This window comes from Peromyscus californicus, unplaced genomic scaffold, assembly GCF_007827085.1.
Source record: "Peromyscus californicus insignis strain IS unplaced genomic scaffold, ASM782708v3 Scaffold_20__1_contigs__length_68692818, whole genome shotgun sequence".
Classification (NCBI taxonomy): Eukaryota; Metazoa; Chordata; class Mammalia; order Rodentia; family Cricetidae; genus Peromyscus; species Peromyscus californicus.
Window position 1 is genome coordinate 21,755,632 of NW_026294503.1, and position 16,173 is coordinate 21,771,804.

The following is a 16,173-nucleotide window of genomic DNA, read 5'->3' on the forward strand; positions in this document are numbered from 1 at the left end:
ATAGTCCCCTCCCAGGGTCCAGGAAGAATCTACAACCAGCTGATAATTAATTTTTGATGAAAAGAAATGAATCTATGTACACAAAACTTCTTAGTCCATACACTTTATTATTCTGAGTCAGTTCTCTCTCTTCACAGCTTCTATTCTGCTCTCATTTTTACCTCCTTTCTTGCCTGATTTCTCTCTACATTTATCTGCTGTCCTCTCTAGGTTCTTTCTAAATTCCTTCATCCTAGTTCTGCCTCTTCTAGGCTCTCATCCATCTTGTTTTTTCCCATATCAGCTTTCTCTCCCATCTTCTTCTCTCTCATCTTGTTCTTCCTTATCTTGTTCTTCTCTCTCATCTTGTTCTTCCTTATCTTGTTCTTCCCCATCTAGCTCTTTCTCATCTTCCATCTCGTTCCTCTAGTATTCTCGACTAGCCTTTCAATCTAGTTCTTCCCAGTCTCAGTTTTTCCTCTCAAGTTCTTACCCATCTAGTTCCTGCATTCTCTTTTCTCTTCTCCATCCTCCTTATTCTCTCAGTTCTCTACAGTCCTCCTAAGTCTCCCTGGAATCCAGTTATAAACCCAAGAAATAGCAATCCTCTGGCCAAGCAAGGTCACCAGGATTGAATTATACGGGGTCATAAGAATTTTCCTCAGGCAGTGACCACCAGGCTTTCTTTTACAACCCAAAATGGGAGTGGTAAAAGAGGAGGTCAGCTGAGTGCTAATGACTGGTTAGTGTATCAAAGAGGGGATCTCTGTCCTCAGTCTACATTTCGAGAAGTGGTTAGGAAAGAAGTTAGGGGTCTATTAGTAAGGTTGTATAAGAAAAGAGGATCTCACCCTAAATTGCACAAGAAATAAAGCTATCGGCCTGACCTAGGAGACAGGTGTTGTTTAGTTAGGCCTTGGATGTTTGATAGGCATTTTAGATAAACACACTGTTAGGAGTTCTTGGAAGCACACAAGAAAATCATTTTAGGAATGATGTATTTTATATATATACACACAAAAGCTAAAATATCACCAAGACTTCTTAAGCCATGGCTTGACCTTTGGGGAAGTCCTTGACTTTTTCAAGTAGTAGCTTTTGTGATAGTAGCTGAATTCCATTACGTTTTCCTGCAGCTTGCAGGAAAGTATGTGTGTGTGTGTGTGTGTGTGTGTGTGTGTGTGTGTGTGTGTGTGTGTGTGTGTGTGTAGTTGTGTGGCTGTGCATGCATCTGTAAAGGATATAGGATTTCTTCTTCTATTGCTCTCTTTTGTTCAGGGTCTTTAAATGAACCAAGAGTTCAATGATTTCCATCTAAGCTGGTGGCCAGCAGTGCCCTAGAGATCCTGTTTCCTTGTTTTTATCCCATCTGGAGCTGGGGTTACAGGAATACACTGCCTGTGGTAGTTTGAATGTAATTGGCTGTCATATTCTCATAGGGAGTGGCACTATTAGGAAGTGTGGCTTTGCTGTAGTGGGTGTGGCTTTGTTAGAGGAAGTGTGTCACTGTGGGGGCGGACTTTGAGATCTATGCTCAGGATACCACCCAGTGTTTGAGTCCACTTCCTGTTACCTTCTGATCAAGATGTAACCAGCACCATGTCATGCTCCCTGTCATGATGATAATGGACTGAACCTCTGAACTGTAAGCCGCCACCTCAGTTCAATGTTTTCTTCGTAAGAATTGCCGTGGTCATGGTGTCTCTTCACAGCAATGAAAACCCTAAATAAGACAATGCCGTCCTCAGCCTCTTATGCTGTGTGTTGGGAATCTGAACTCAGGTCCTTATGGATGCTTAGCAAGCACTTTTACCTACTGAACTATCTCTCCAGCTGCTGTTTGTTGTCTGTCTGTCTGCTTTGAGACAAGGTCTTACTATGTAGCCCTGGCTGGCCTGGGTTTGCTACGTAGACAAGACTGATCTTGAACTCAGAGTTCTGCCTGCTTCTGCCTGTGTAGTGCTGGGATTAAAGGTGTGAGCCACATCCTGTTCCTTATACTCTGACCACTAAGTTCTGTCTCCCTCCTTTTGTTTGATAGGTTTAGAGCCTTCTACTCTATTTTAATATTTTATTTAGTATTCCTGCATACATATATAATGATCCTAATCTATTAAAGAAACTGAAATAGGAGTTCTAGATATTTTGCATGTAACTCAGATCTGAGAGTTGAAACCAGTACTCACTGTTTATATTATCACAAGGTGTCCCTCCCGAGAAAAAGCTGAACTAGTAACATTTTCCTTGTTACTCTGACAAAATACCTCAGGAACAGGCGTTTTTTGCTTCCTTGGCCTTCTAAGCTCAGGGAAGCACTACTTTGAATAAAACAATAATAATTTTATCTAGATAGCGGGCTGGAGTGTCTGTCATATGACTGCATTGTAGATTATTGTTCCACAAGTCCTGTAATTCAGTTTTGTTTATCTTGTGCTCCATCTCCGTCTTTTCCCTTGTTGTTTTAATTTAGTATAGAAAAAATTAGTGGTGCACCTGAATTTGTAAACAAGGTTATTCATATTCATTTATTAAACTATTAAATGAATGTTTGCTTGTGCATTGGTGCCCTAAACCCTCATGATGCTTTATTTACAGTATCATGAAACACATTCATTTTATGGAGTAGTTTCCCTCTATAATCTCCCTAGTCCACAGACAGATCAAGCTAAATTCTTTTTCTTTACTGTAAATTTGTGCTTATTAAGATGGGCACATTGAGACGGAAGGAACCACTCTGTAAGAGATGGCCTCCCTTAGTCAGAAACATGGGTTTTTTGGTTTTTTTGTGGTTTTTTTTTAATTTTTTCTTTTTTTTTTTTTAATTTGCTCTGATAATTTCATGCATGCATACAATGTATCTTCATAATATCTACTTTTCACTTCCCCATTCTGAAGCTTCCCTAACCAGTGGTTCATGGGGAGGTACCCTGTATCTGGCTCTGGGATTCATTAACGTTACACTTGTTGTTTACACTTGAGTTTATAGGGTGAGGACACATACCGGTGCTCAGTATAGCTAATGGCATGGAAATAAACTTCAGAGTAGTTTGAAACTACAGAGAAACTTTTCTTCATTGCCTATATGTTGAAGATGGTATTTTTGTGTAAGTCACAAAACAAGATAGCTTATGGGTATTTTTTTCTCTTAGGACCTGGCTTAGTTTGGGTTACTGTTGCTGTGATGAAACACCATGACAAGCAAGTTGGGGAGGAAGTGGTTTATTTGGCTTATGTGTCCATCTACACAGTCCATCACTGAGGGAAGTCAGGACAGGAACTAAAACAGGGCAGGAACCTGGAGACAGGAGCTGATGCAAGAGGCCTTAGAGGGCTTGCCCACCCTGATTTCTTATAGAACACAGGACAGTCTGCCCAGGGGTGGCCCCACCCACAATGGTCTGGGCCCTCCTGCATCAGGTACTAATTAAAATGTTCTACAGGCTTGCCTACAGTCCCATCTTTTGGAGGCATTTCGCTTTTGTCAAGCTGACATAAAACTGGCCAGCACAGGACTCGTAAAACATTTAGCTATTCTTTTGTAGAAAATATGAAACAATCAATCATTTTTCCAACCATAAATATTTCCCTAACATTATATATATACACCTTGTATTTTGTGTCTCTCCTTTTTCCAAGTCACTGTGTCTTAAAGGGCATTTGAATGGTAGTACAGGGAGCACATGTAATGTACATAAGTCAACTGAAGGGCATCGGGAGCACCTGGGATTGGGAGACATCTTAGAAAGAAAACAGTGTAGTATAAAAATACCCTTATAAGCCGGGCGGTGGTGGCGCATGCCTTTAATCCCAGCACTCGGGAGGCAGAGCCAGGCGGATCTCTGTGAGTTCGAGGCCAGCCTGGGCTACCGAGTGAGTTCCAGGACAGGCGCAAAGCTACACAGAGAAACCCTGTCTTGAAAAACCAAAAAAAAAAAAAAAAATACCCTTATAATCAAGGGATACTTTTCTCTTCAAACAGTTCTATATACAGGCTAATCAAATACTGCATTGCTTCTTGTCCAAAGCCTTCTCACAAATTCAGGCTTCTTAATTTGACTTCATTTTATATCCCAGGATAGAGTGTCAGTAACCTTGGGGGGTTACTGCTGATTTTTCACAAAATAAGTTAAGCCACAGACTGGAAAAAGAAATCATGCGTTGAGATCTGTGATCTAGCCTTGCTCTTCCACCAGCCAGTCCTCTGGCTGAAGAACTGTTATCTGTTTTCTCGTAGTTCAGGTAGTTTAAATCAGAGTTCCTCCGGTCTGCACCATGCTTTAGAATCACTTAAGCAGCTTTGTATTTCAACTATACATGTGATACGTAATACAGTGTTATTGTGTATATGTACAGAGTGAAATGGTTACTGAAGTCTAGTTAATGTAGCCATCATCTCACACAGTTACCTCTGTTTTTTATGTGGAATTGCATTTAAACTCCAATATTAGCATATTTGCAAAATAGAACGCCTACTGTCATCTTCGGTCTGTACATTAGATCTTTAGATTTATTCATCCTACAGAACTCTGTCATTTTGGACCTTTGGACTGACACCACTGCTCCTCTCCTAACTGTGACCTATTTTATCATCTGTTCTGTGTATTCTTTTTCTTTTAGAATCGCTTTTAAACCCTTTTCGAAAGAGTCAGTGACCGAGTTAGTCTGTGTGTATGTATTGAGGTTTTCAGTGGGTTATAAGATGCACTTACTTATGTGTTGACTAGAGTAAGATGACCCTTACTAAGAGATGCGCTACTGAAGTGGTTACACTTAGGCTCTGCAGTCACAAACTGAGTTTAAGTTCTGATTATGCTACTTAGCCTATATAGGACTGGTGTGTGGTAAGACTCGCTGTAGTAGAAAATAAATCTGGTGATGATAGAGTCAGCCTTGTGCATTTGGTAGCTAATTTGCATGTTTCAGAGTCTGATCCAATTACACTGCTCACAAATAATCCTGATAGCGCCTCCTTCGATAAGTACTACAAATCACATTGTGCAGGTCAGGTCAGGCAGCAGCAGCATAAAGTAATTTGGCCAATCACAAAGCTAATAGGTAAAAGAACCAGGATTTAAATCCATATAAATCTATGGTCTATAGTCTTTGAAATTAAATGTGTATCCTGAGGGAAAAATAAAGTTCTGAAATCCTCATCAGGCTGTCAGGTGTCTGAGAAGTGATGTGTACTGTGAGAGATGAATTCTGGTGTTAGGGACCATGTTAGAACCTTTCAGGTGGAGAGGGCAGATGAGAGAGAAAGGTTTGAATTGTTTCTCCTTCAGCAACCCCCTGGGCGAAGGCATTTGTGCTCCTTGATGCAGTTACAGAGAGGCCAGGAAGTGGAGAGCTTTGCAAGGTCGTCCATGCTTTCCCTGTGTGTTTATTTGTTATGCTTAGCGCAGGATATTGAGTCCAGAAGCATTTGCACAGCTAATACGCCATTGATTCACTGGATTAGGTTTAACCACAAACCAGATAGGCAGGCACCCTATGTGCTGGGAAGAAAATGTGTCAGTCAGGTGAGGAGTGAATTTCAGTTAAAACCTTGAAAGTGTTCTGAGCTGTCAGGTGAGGCAGTTTCGAATTCCTTTCTACCTGTGAATCTTTGTGTTGAAAATACACTTGCCCTTGCCAGCAGAAGTCAGCATTTCCCATTGTTCCATTGGAGTCATGCTGAGAAGTTAGGGGTGGCTAGAGTTTTGAGAAGTATTACAACAACAGCCATGCTAGTTTGGAAATAATCCAAAGGATTAATTTAATCTGTTGCCACAGAACCACAGTCGAAGAGGGGTCAGCTGGTACTTCATTCACATTTGCAAATCTTTCTGTCCGATAGCAGACTAGGGAAAAGATGAGCTGCTGGAGAACTAGGCCATTCAGCCAACTCTCCAACAATTCTCGGGAAACTAACTGAGGACTTTTAAATCGGTGTCTTGCTGTTTTCTGTTAGAAGGGGAAAAAATCCTGTTGTTCTCTGGGATGTTTGAGTTTAATGCTCTTTCCTCATTTTAGATATTGCTTGGATGACCAAAAAGCTTTAGAAAGAGATGGGGGATTTTCTGAACTTCAGTCTCGTCTGATTCGTTATGAGACCCAGACCACCTGCACCAGGGACAGCTTTCCAGTCCCCACCGTGTTGAGCCCTCTTCCGTCCCCTGCCGTTCTGTCAGAGCCTCGGAGTGTCCCCGATGGAGAAGCACTACAAAGCGAGCTCCGAACTGAAGTTTCTGGATTGAAAAGGAGATCTAAAGACCCGAGTTGCCATTACCCCCAGAAAAGGTGACCTGTCACGTCACATACACAGAAACAGTATCTCCAGAGGAGTATTTTAGTCTCTGGAGGATTGCCTTTCACATTGGCCTCATATTTTTATGCTGCTTTCTGCACAGGTCTTTAGAGTCCTTCCTTTCTCCTAGGAAGTTCATTTGTATTTTGAGTAGTTAACTGTTTTTGCTTGTAAGGTATAAAAAGAAATGACGTGGAAAAAGAGAACTCTGTTGCTTTCTATGCTAATACACAATGGGACCAGAAAGCTGTTAAGTCAAGAACAGTGGAGATGTCGCCAGTAGGTGAAGGGCTCAGCTGCACCGTTTGAAGATGGTATTTGAGAGTGGAATTTCCTAACTCCCTCTCTCTGCCCTCGCTGTTCGCTGCTTGCATTGGCCCTCAAGCAAGGGCCTCCATGGCTCCACATTTAAGAACCACTTGTTATGTGTAAATATAGCCTTGAAGTCTGCAGATTAGTACATTTTATGGAACTTTTCAAGATATCTTTTTTTTTGCTAGCTAAATTAGATGTTGATAAAAATAAATACTGAATTTACAGATCTTTAGACCATGTGTCAGATTTAGGCCCTTGACATATAAAATACACTGTAAATCTTGACTATATTTAAACCTTTAAAACTAACTATAAAATATATAGAAATAAAACTTTCAAGTCTTTCTGAACAGGTGAAAATATGGGAATACTATCTCCCACTGTGGAATAGCTAAATGATTTTTATGAGAACTTTGTTAGTTCATGACATTTTTTTTTTATGTCTGATTAAGTTGCAAAGCAAAAGCGTTAAAAGGATTTATAATCAGAAAGAAAAGCATAGTGCAGCCCGAGAGGAGCAGAAGAAATGGATCTACTGTCTGTTTTGAAAAAGGAAAACACCTTTTCAAAACACCAAGGCACCATGAAAGCAAATATAAATGTTTTAGAAAAACCGAAATCAGGACCATTTTTTTATTTGTTTTCGTTACTTATTTTGCACAGGCAGTGGCAGAGATATTGTAACACAGAGGTTTGTGGTTTCTTTCTTAAAATTCCTTAATGAAAAGCATGAGTGCATATTAGGATATTAAATGTATAAAATGGAGGGTGCTCTCATACTGCTGTCCATGTTAGCTACAATTCTAGTTATCCCTTGCCGTCTGTTTTAATTACTGCCCTGGTTATTTTTCTGTTGCTCTGATAAAATACCTGGATAAAAGCGAAGTCAGGGAGAAAAGGCTTATTCCAGCTCACAGTTGAGGTCTGCAGTCCTTCCTGGCAGGGGAAGTCACGGTGGTAAAAGCTTGAGGCAGTTACACAGATCACATCCGCAATCGGAAGCAGAGAGCAGGGAATGCATCGTGCTGCTCAGCTCCCCTGGGCAGGGAGTGGCTCACCCACGGGAAGATGAGTCTTTCCACGGCAATCCGCACAGCCCTTACCCCCACAGGCATGTTCAGAGGCCAGTTCTCAGGTGAGTCAGAGTCTGTCGGGTTGACAACACAATCGCAGTGAACCCCTCACAGACCTAGAGGAACAGCTTCGTTGTTGGGTGTCAGTTATTTAATGCAAACTAGTGAGGAGTGTAGTTTTCCCGGATTTGTGTTGGGATGAAAAAAGTTGTACCATCTAAAGCACAAAGTAGACTCCACTGCTGATTCATTTTTATTTTCCCCTTCTTACAGGCTCATGAAATCAGAAAGTTCTGATGGTCTGCTTTCTCAGACAAGCTGCGGTAGTCATTACCGGCAGGCGGGGACATCCAAAAAGCCGCAGGCGGAGTGGTCTGGGTCAATGCTTCCAGTCTCTAGTCGCGAGGCTTCCAAAGTCACAGCAAAGACCAGTTCGGGACAAAAAAGTGTCCAGGTGTCCAAACCGTCAAAACAAATGAAGGAATCGCGATCACAGAAACACACTCGGGTAAAGACTTCCTGCTTTCCCAGTTCTGTGTGAAAAGAAATTTCAGTATTGGAATCTTTAAAACCACATGCCTAGCTGAAGCATAAAATAACATCCAGAATCTTAAATCATCTGGTGCAGGCAGGATGGTGAAGACCGGAGCTCAGTAGTAGGGCACTTGCCTAGCATGTGAGAGACCCTCAGTTCAGTTTTCAGTACGGCTAGGAAGGAAGGGAGATGATGAGAACGTGGGGAGGGGTATAAGTGACACACAGTAGACAGAAATTGATTATTTATTATAAAAGGTGGCCTGTCAGTGCATCAAAACGGCAATGTTACAAAAGCATCCTCTATTTTATCTTTGAAATTGTTCTCATAAGGAAAATTTCCCTGCCGTGTATACATTTCTCAGCTGTGTATAACTGACATTCAGATTTCAGGTCACAGCTCATGATTTCAGGTCCTCTCACCAGTAACTCTAAGCATTTCCTGCTGACCATGAATCCTGTGACACGGAGGACCATGTAGACGTTATGGGCTTCTTCTTTCTCAACTGCCTGGTCCAAACAGCCGTATTTATCTTGAGGGCAGGCAGATGACTCTATAGTTCACAGTTCATTTATGGTTCGACCGTGTTGAAATAGTTGCAGCCTTTCTGAGCAGTGTCAGCCACGTGTTCCTTTCTGTTGAAGATGCTGAAGGAAGTGGTGGAGGAGACCTTGCGGAAGCACCGCATCACCGAGGCCCACGAGTGCTTCTCTGCGTGCAGCCAGAGACTCTTTGACATCTCCAAGTTCTACCTAAAGGTGGGTGGGTGTCTTCTCTGTTCGTGGTGGGGTGTGGACACGTTCTGATGTTTCCGTCAGATGTAAGTGCGCAAGGAGCAGCTCTTGTATTATTAGTGTATACTCAGGCTGCTTTAAATGGAGACAGAAAGGCTGGAGTAAAACTGCTTTCCATGTTATTTATTTGGCATTATCCTTGTGTATAGAAAGCGGCTTCAGCCAGAGGCCTCAGTGTTTTTCCTAACAGGCCTTTTTCTAAGTTGGAGCTTAAGCATTAATTGGTAATTATTTTTTAATAAAGCTGTATGAGGCTGAATGGTGAGAATACTATTTTATTGTAGAAAGTAGTAAGAGGCAGCTGTTACCAGCCAGATGTAAGGAGTTGGGGTGGGCACTCAGGTGATAGTTTTCTTTATTTTTCTTTTGTGTGTTGTGTATGTGTGGTTATTGTGTTTGCGTTCAGAGGCCAAAGATAGACAGGGAGACAGAGTCTCTCACTGAACTAGACTCTTCTCATGTCGGCTCTCATGGCTAGACAGTGAGCTCCCAGGATCCTCCTGTCTCACCTCCTAACTCTGGGCTAGAGAAATACCCAACCATGCTTGGCCTTTTACATGGTGCTGAGGACTTGAACTCAGGTCCTTGTGTTTATACACATGCATTCGTTTCCACTGTGCTGTCTTCCAGCTGCTGGATGTCAGCTTTCTGAAACTTAGGTGCTGGTTGATCTTCTCTGCCTTAGACGTAACCAGCAAGCAGAAGTAGATCCCTGGTTAAAATTAGAGTGATGCATGCACTCAGTTCCTTCATTTAAATCTTCCCAAGAAAGGCAGTGTCACTAGAAAAATCAAGTGAAGAAAGAGATAAGAAAAAAACTGTCGGAAAATATCTTTCTGGTATTTTAAAACACATGAAAGCATATGCAGAGTAAATGAAGTTATAAGAAGCATACCTTGTTTCTACAATGATATTAGTGAGACTCATGCCACTTCAACCAGCAGAGTCTGAGATTCTCAGTGTCAGCAGATCCTGGAAACACTGGACACCAGAGGAAGGTGGAGGAACTCAGCAAACCCACGGAGTGATTGACCTTCCACAGTGGTCTATATGGGCTCTTTAAATGGTTCTGTGCCCACACCTCTGCAGGAAAGTCTCCAGAGCAAAGGAAATAGTGGGGTGGCAGTGAACAGCCAGCTGGTCAGCTCTCCTCTGCCTTGTGAAGCCGTCAAACTCCGCACTCGGGGCTCCTGTATTTCCAGTGTCTCTCTTTTCATTAGAGGAGGACAGCCGAGGACTAGCCAAGTCTGGATAGCTTCTGACTCAAGTGAGGCTGAAACATGAACTAAAGAGAGCTCTGGAGGAGTGGGAGGAAAGTTATAAGAACTCTAATTCTCCCAGAAGAGACTGTGCCCATAAAACCGAAACTACGTGCTACCACCAAAACCACACACAGAATACAGACTCCTTTTAATTAAACGAGTGAGGAAATCAGTTTAATAGAAGGGCAGAACAGCTGGGCTGGAAATGTTATAAAACTAAGAAGCAAAGGAGAAGAACTCTAGAGAGCAGGGAAAACTGGAGGTTTGTTCCAGAGACCCTCCACACTGATGATAGGAGCTTTGAACACAGAGACGGTGGGGGAGAAAAGTGTCAAAAGAAAGCAAATCTTTGGTTGTGGACTCATTCACCTCCTCGCTTGGGTTTATTCCTAGATACTCTATTTTCTTGGAGGCTGTTCTGAATGGTATGTCCCTGATCTCTGTATGTTTGTTGCTGATGTATAGAAAAGCTGCTGATTTGGGCAAGTAGATTCTGGATCTTGCCACGTTACTGAAATTGTTGTTTCTAGGAGGTTTCTGGTTGAGTTTTTGGAATCTTTCATGGGTAACATTATGTCATCTGCAAATAGGGACACATGGACTAATTGTCCTGTTTGTATCCCTTTAATTTCTCCTTCCTTATTATTCTGGCTGTTACTTCCAGAACAGTCTTGAAAAGGAGTGGGCATAATGGACAGTCCTGCCTTGTTCCTGAGTTCTGTGGAATTGCTTCTAGTTTCTGTCAGTTAGGGTGATATTGACTGTAGGTTTCTCTTATATCACTTTTATGGCGGAATGTTCCCTCTACCCTGCTCTCTATAACTTTTATCATGAAGGCATGTTGGATTTTGTCAAAGGCTTTTTCTGCCTCTTCTGTTTTTAAGCCCATTTATGCTGAAGCATCCCTACATCTCAAGGAAAAAAACCAACTTTATCCCTGGTGGGTGATATTTTTGATGAGTGTTTGTATTTGGGTTGCAGGTATTTTGTTGACGGTTTTTGAATCTATATTAATCAGGGACATTGACCTATAGTTTTCTTTCTTGTGTCTTCACTAGCTTTGGGTGTTAGTGACACTGACCTCGGAGAAAGAGTGTGAGAGTGATCTTTCTGGGCATCTTTTTAATAGTTTTAGAAGGTTTGGCTGTAGATCCTCTGTAAAAGTCTGGTAGAATTCTGTTGTCCATCTGTCCCAGAACTTTTTTTTTTTATAAGAAGACTTTTATTATTATTTGAATCTTCTCATGTTACAGGTCTGTTTAGGTTGTTGATCTCTTCTTAGTTTAATTTTGGTGATGAAATCTCACCAGCATGGCTGCCTAAAGATGACCCAAACAAGGAAGAGACTGATAGACATGCTACACACACACACACACACACACACACACACACACACACACACACACACACACACACACACACGAGACACAGACTCACTCACTCACTCACATATGTAACAACAATTAAAGAAAAGGAAGCCATAAGTCTAGAAGAGAAGAGGGGAGGGATTACATGGAAGGGTTGGAGGATATAAAGGAAGGGGGAGATGATGTAACTATACTGTAATCTCAATAAATAAATAATAATAATAATAAAGTTCCCAGAGCCAAGGGACATGGGCCTGTTGCTGGAAAAGACACTGCTTACCCAAGTCAATGAGTAAAAGGGGGCAGCAGCCACTGGAATGTCACACCTCCAAGCATCCAGAACATTTTCTGGGATTTCCCAAGAGAAAGGGCGATCACATATTGAAAGGATTAAGAACTAAATGGTTAAACTTCTCCATGGTATCTTAGTACATGAGAAGACAGTTTTTACTAAGACCACTTTTTACTAAACTCCATAAGTTACGAGAGAGTCGGGGAGGGGTTCTGTGGAAGGGGTTGGAGGGAGGAAAGGTTTTGAGGGCAAGTGACCTGTCTGGTATTAATCCAGAGTGACCTATCCGATATGTAATTCAGTCAGATATGAAAACTCAATAAAGACACTTTCAAACCCAGAAGAGGTTTAAAATATATCTTTCTCTTTTATGGAATCTACTAGAAAACCAAGTTGAGCACATAAAAAGCTAAATTAAGTAAAGCAAAAATTGACCTAGAATGAAGCAAACCAGTCCCAAATGGCCTGGCCTAGGCAGAAGCCAGGCAACTGGGGCAGGCTGTGGGAAGATCTGCGGGTAAGGAAAAAACAATAATGTTGGAAGTAAAAATCCACCGAAAACTGGAGGGAGAGATTATCCAGGACAAGACACTACTTTCAAAAGCTTTGTTGTATGTTTACTCAATCCATTGTGAGAGGGGAAAATACCAGAGTTATGTACGTGGAACACTGTAAGTGGGGGGAATCCCCAGTCACCAGGTAGTTTCACTACAGGAAGCGTGGAAGGCTGAATGGAAGAGACATAGGCACAACACACTAATTGCCCCGTGACTTCACTGCCTTCACTTTGATATCGTAAAGCAAACACGAGCTGTTTATGGAATATCCCAAGCTGTGGTACAGCTGTACTACAGATGAAGAAAAGGTGTGCAGAGACCTAGATCTGACCATTAACAATCCATGCTGTTTGCAGTCATTCTAAAATTACTAAATCATCAAGACCAGCAAAGCATGACAGGTGGACTCATGAAGGTAGAAACAGGAGGAATTGCTAGAAGAATTCAAAGTGGCTGCCTCTATGAGTTAGAACTTGCTTGCTAGAGGACTTGTAGCTAGAGTTTTCCTGCCTTGCTCACAGTCAGGACAAATCTTTGTCACCCACCAGTCCCACAGCCGCTCAGACGCAACCAAGTAAACACAGAGACTTATATTGCTTACAAACTATATGGCCGTGGCAGGCTTCTTGCTAACTGTTCTTATATCTTAAATTAATCCATTTTCATAAATCTATACCTTGCCACGTGGCTCGTGGCTTACCGGCATCTTCACATTCTGCTTGTTATGGTGGTGGCTGGCAGTGTCTCCTTCCGCCTTCCTGTTCTTTCTTTTCTCCTCTCTGTTAGTCCCGTCTATACTTCCTGCCTGGCCACTGGCCAATCACTGTTTTATTTATTGACCAATCAGAACAATTTGACATACAGACCATCCCACAGCAAGGACTGTATTTTTTTTCTCCTTTTTTTTTTTTTTATACAATTAAGGTTTTCTTTTTCATTTTGGGTTTTAACTTGATATGTTCTCTCCCCACCCCCCAGTCCCCCTTGCTGGGAATTGAAACCAAGACTTTGTACATGGTACACATAGTGCTCCACCACTGAGCCAAACCTCCAACCTTATTATATTTTAGAAAGTAAGACTGTAGTTTATTCCTCTTTTTGGTGGAATGAAATAGCTAAAAAGAAGGAAAAATGCATATTTATCGGAACAGTTAGTAGGAACTACATGTTCATTTCCTAAGTTCTGAAGCATCAACAGTGCAGTGGTGAGGGTGAGCGTGGGACAGCACTGTTAGGAACAGGACATGGGATGTGTGCGTGTGTTTGCTTAGAGTACTCCCACATCTCAGGACGAGACTGTATTGTTACACTGATTCTGGGTAATACTTCCCTCATTGCAGGGGCACTTGTCAAGTTATTTAAGGTCATCTCAAGCTTATTTATAACGAGCTGTCTGTGATGTGATGAACAAGGCTTCACATGCTGTGTTTTATTAATGTCTAGGATCTTAAAACCTCAAGGGGTCTCTTTGAAGAAATGAAGAAAACTGCCAACAACAACGTGGTGCAGGTAAGTAAGTCGCTTTCGAGAAGCCGTGTGCAGTTACATTGGTGTTTTGTTTTAGGGTTGCTGCTGTACTGCTGTTACACTTAGAGAGAAAAACTGAGACGGTGTTTTTAACAGCATCCCTCTGCAATGTCCTTGATATTTAACAATGGCTCAGGCAGAGTATGTAATAGCTTTGTCAAAAAAGAGTTTCTCCAAATGACATTAAAAGAGAAAAATGAAAAAAAAAAATCCAAAGGGCTAGGAAAAAAACATTCCATTTTGATTAGCTGGTTTTTTTTTTTAAATTTTTTCTTTCATTGTTATATACCAACCTCAGTTCCCTCTCCCTCCCCTTCTCCCACCCCCTCCCACCTCCCCTCATCCCATCTACAACCCCCCACAATCCACTCCTCAGAGGGGTTAAGACCTTCCATGAGACGTCCACAAAGTCTGGCATATCAAGTTGAGGCAGGACCAAGCCCCTCCACCCTGCATCAGGACTGAGCTAGGTATCCCCCCCCCCATAGGGAGTGGGCTCCAAAAAGCCAGTTCATACACTCAGGATAACTCTTGAGTGGCCCTTTCAAATGTACTTTGAAGGTAAGAAAATGGGTTGAGCTATCATCTGGTCCATTGAGGATCAGCTTTGGATGTGGGCCTCAACATGCTGTTTATTTGGAAAATAAATATCTTTAAATATAAAGGGTTTTTCTTACTTTGCATTCTTCTGTGTTATCTCTGAAGAGTTCTTTTTTAAAAAAACAGAGTTGTGGTTTAATAAAGATTTTTACTATTGGCTTAACCAGGAGGGTAAGAGAGAGGTGCTCAGGAAGGAAAGCCACACCCAGAGCTCATTTTTGAAGTTGTATGGAATTGTCTTACCATGTGTAGTTTGTGTAGAGTGATTCTACAGTCGTGTCTCTGTTTTCTTCCCCAGGTGATCGAATGGGTGTTAGAAAAGATGAGCAAGAAATAAGCTGTGACTTCTTCCATTCCATAGAAAACGGTACACAGCCTATAAACTTTACTCAAAGAGTAGATGCCACATTTGTAAAGAGGACCCCTAGTGTCCTGTGTTTATATAGTTTTAGTGATGCTCAATGAATGTATTTTTAATTAATGCACTTATTTTTACAGCTTCACAGTGTTTTTATCTTATTTTTATACATTTTAAATGTTTGAACTCTTGGTTATTTAATTGTTCAATAAACAGTACTATTTCTTTACGTCTTGGCTTGCATGTGCTTATTATTAGGCCTGCTTAAGTCTCTGCCTGTGGTGATGGAAGGAGAATGTTCCCCACAGGCTCTGGCATTGATTACTTAGTCCCCGGATGGTGGTACTGTGTACTTAAGTCCCCGGATGGTGGTGTTGTGAAGGGAGGGAGGCCCAGGAGGAAGTGTGTCACTGTAGGAAGGCTTTGAGGTTTCAAAGCCTTACACTGTTTCTAGTGTGTTCTCTGCTTCCCGATTGCAGTTTAAAATGTGAGCTCTCAGCTTCTATCCTGCCTGCCAAACCCGCTGCCTGCTGCCCTGCTCCACCATCATGGACTCTAACCCTCGGGAACCATAAACTCAAACAAATTTTTTCTTCTATAAGTTGCTGTTTTATCATAGCAAATAGGAATTAAGCAAGACACTGCCCTTCCCTTATATTCCAACAGCAAAACTTAGACTGCTCCCAACTTAGAAGTGCCAGCCCTACCAGAGGTACCATCCTAAGAAGTGGTGTTTATTTGGGAACAAAAGTGAAAAGAAAAAAGTGACAATAATTGTGAAAATAAGACTTATTGATTCTTTAGTATAAATTTTCGTGGTAGAAAGCTTGGGAGAGAGCTAGAGAGAGAGCTTTGTACTTAAGAGCACCATGTGCTCTTCTAGAGCACCCATGTTCAATCACCCCACCCATGTGGTAGTTTACAACCATTTGTAACTCCAAGGAGTCTGATGCCCTCTTCTGGTGTCCACAGGCACTGCATAGACATGGTGCATAGGTATCCATGCGTACATGTATAATAAACCTAAAAAAATATGTATTTTAAAAGAAAGTCTGGAAAAGGCAAGGAACATAAAAAAGATTTTAAAGTATCAACATCCCGCTGTCGAAATATTAACTTCTATTAATATTTTTCAGAGTTCATTTGTGATTATTTTAAAATACTTTGAAATTTCAAATCAGAAAGCACATGTTTGGCTTTGTTTGTGTATCAGTTTGTAGCCTGCGTT

General features: G+C 41.6%; 1 protein-coding gene across 2 annotated transcripts in view; it reads left to right on the forward strand.

The window, feature by feature from the left end:
* Positions 1–15,174, forward strand: part of Mtbp (MDM2 binding protein) — a 74,718-nt gene extending 59,544 nt beyond the window's left edge. For both annotated transcript variants that reach the window (XM_052747826.1, XM_052747827.1), the window contains 5 exons: positions 5,992–6,258; positions 7,927–8,161; positions 8,833–8,946; positions 13,904–13,969; positions 14,886–15,174. In XM_052747826.1, coding sequence (XP_052603786.1) covers positions 5,992–6,258; positions 7,927–8,161; positions 8,833–8,946; positions 13,904–13,969; positions 14,886–14,924 — 721 coding nt within the window. In that variant the 3' untranslated portion in view covers positions 14,925–15,174. The remainder of the gene's footprint in view (positions 1–5,991; positions 6,259–7,926; positions 8,162–8,832; positions 8,947–13,903; positions 13,970–14,885) is intronic.
* The last annotated feature ends 999 nt before the right edge of the window (positions 15,175–16,173 follow it).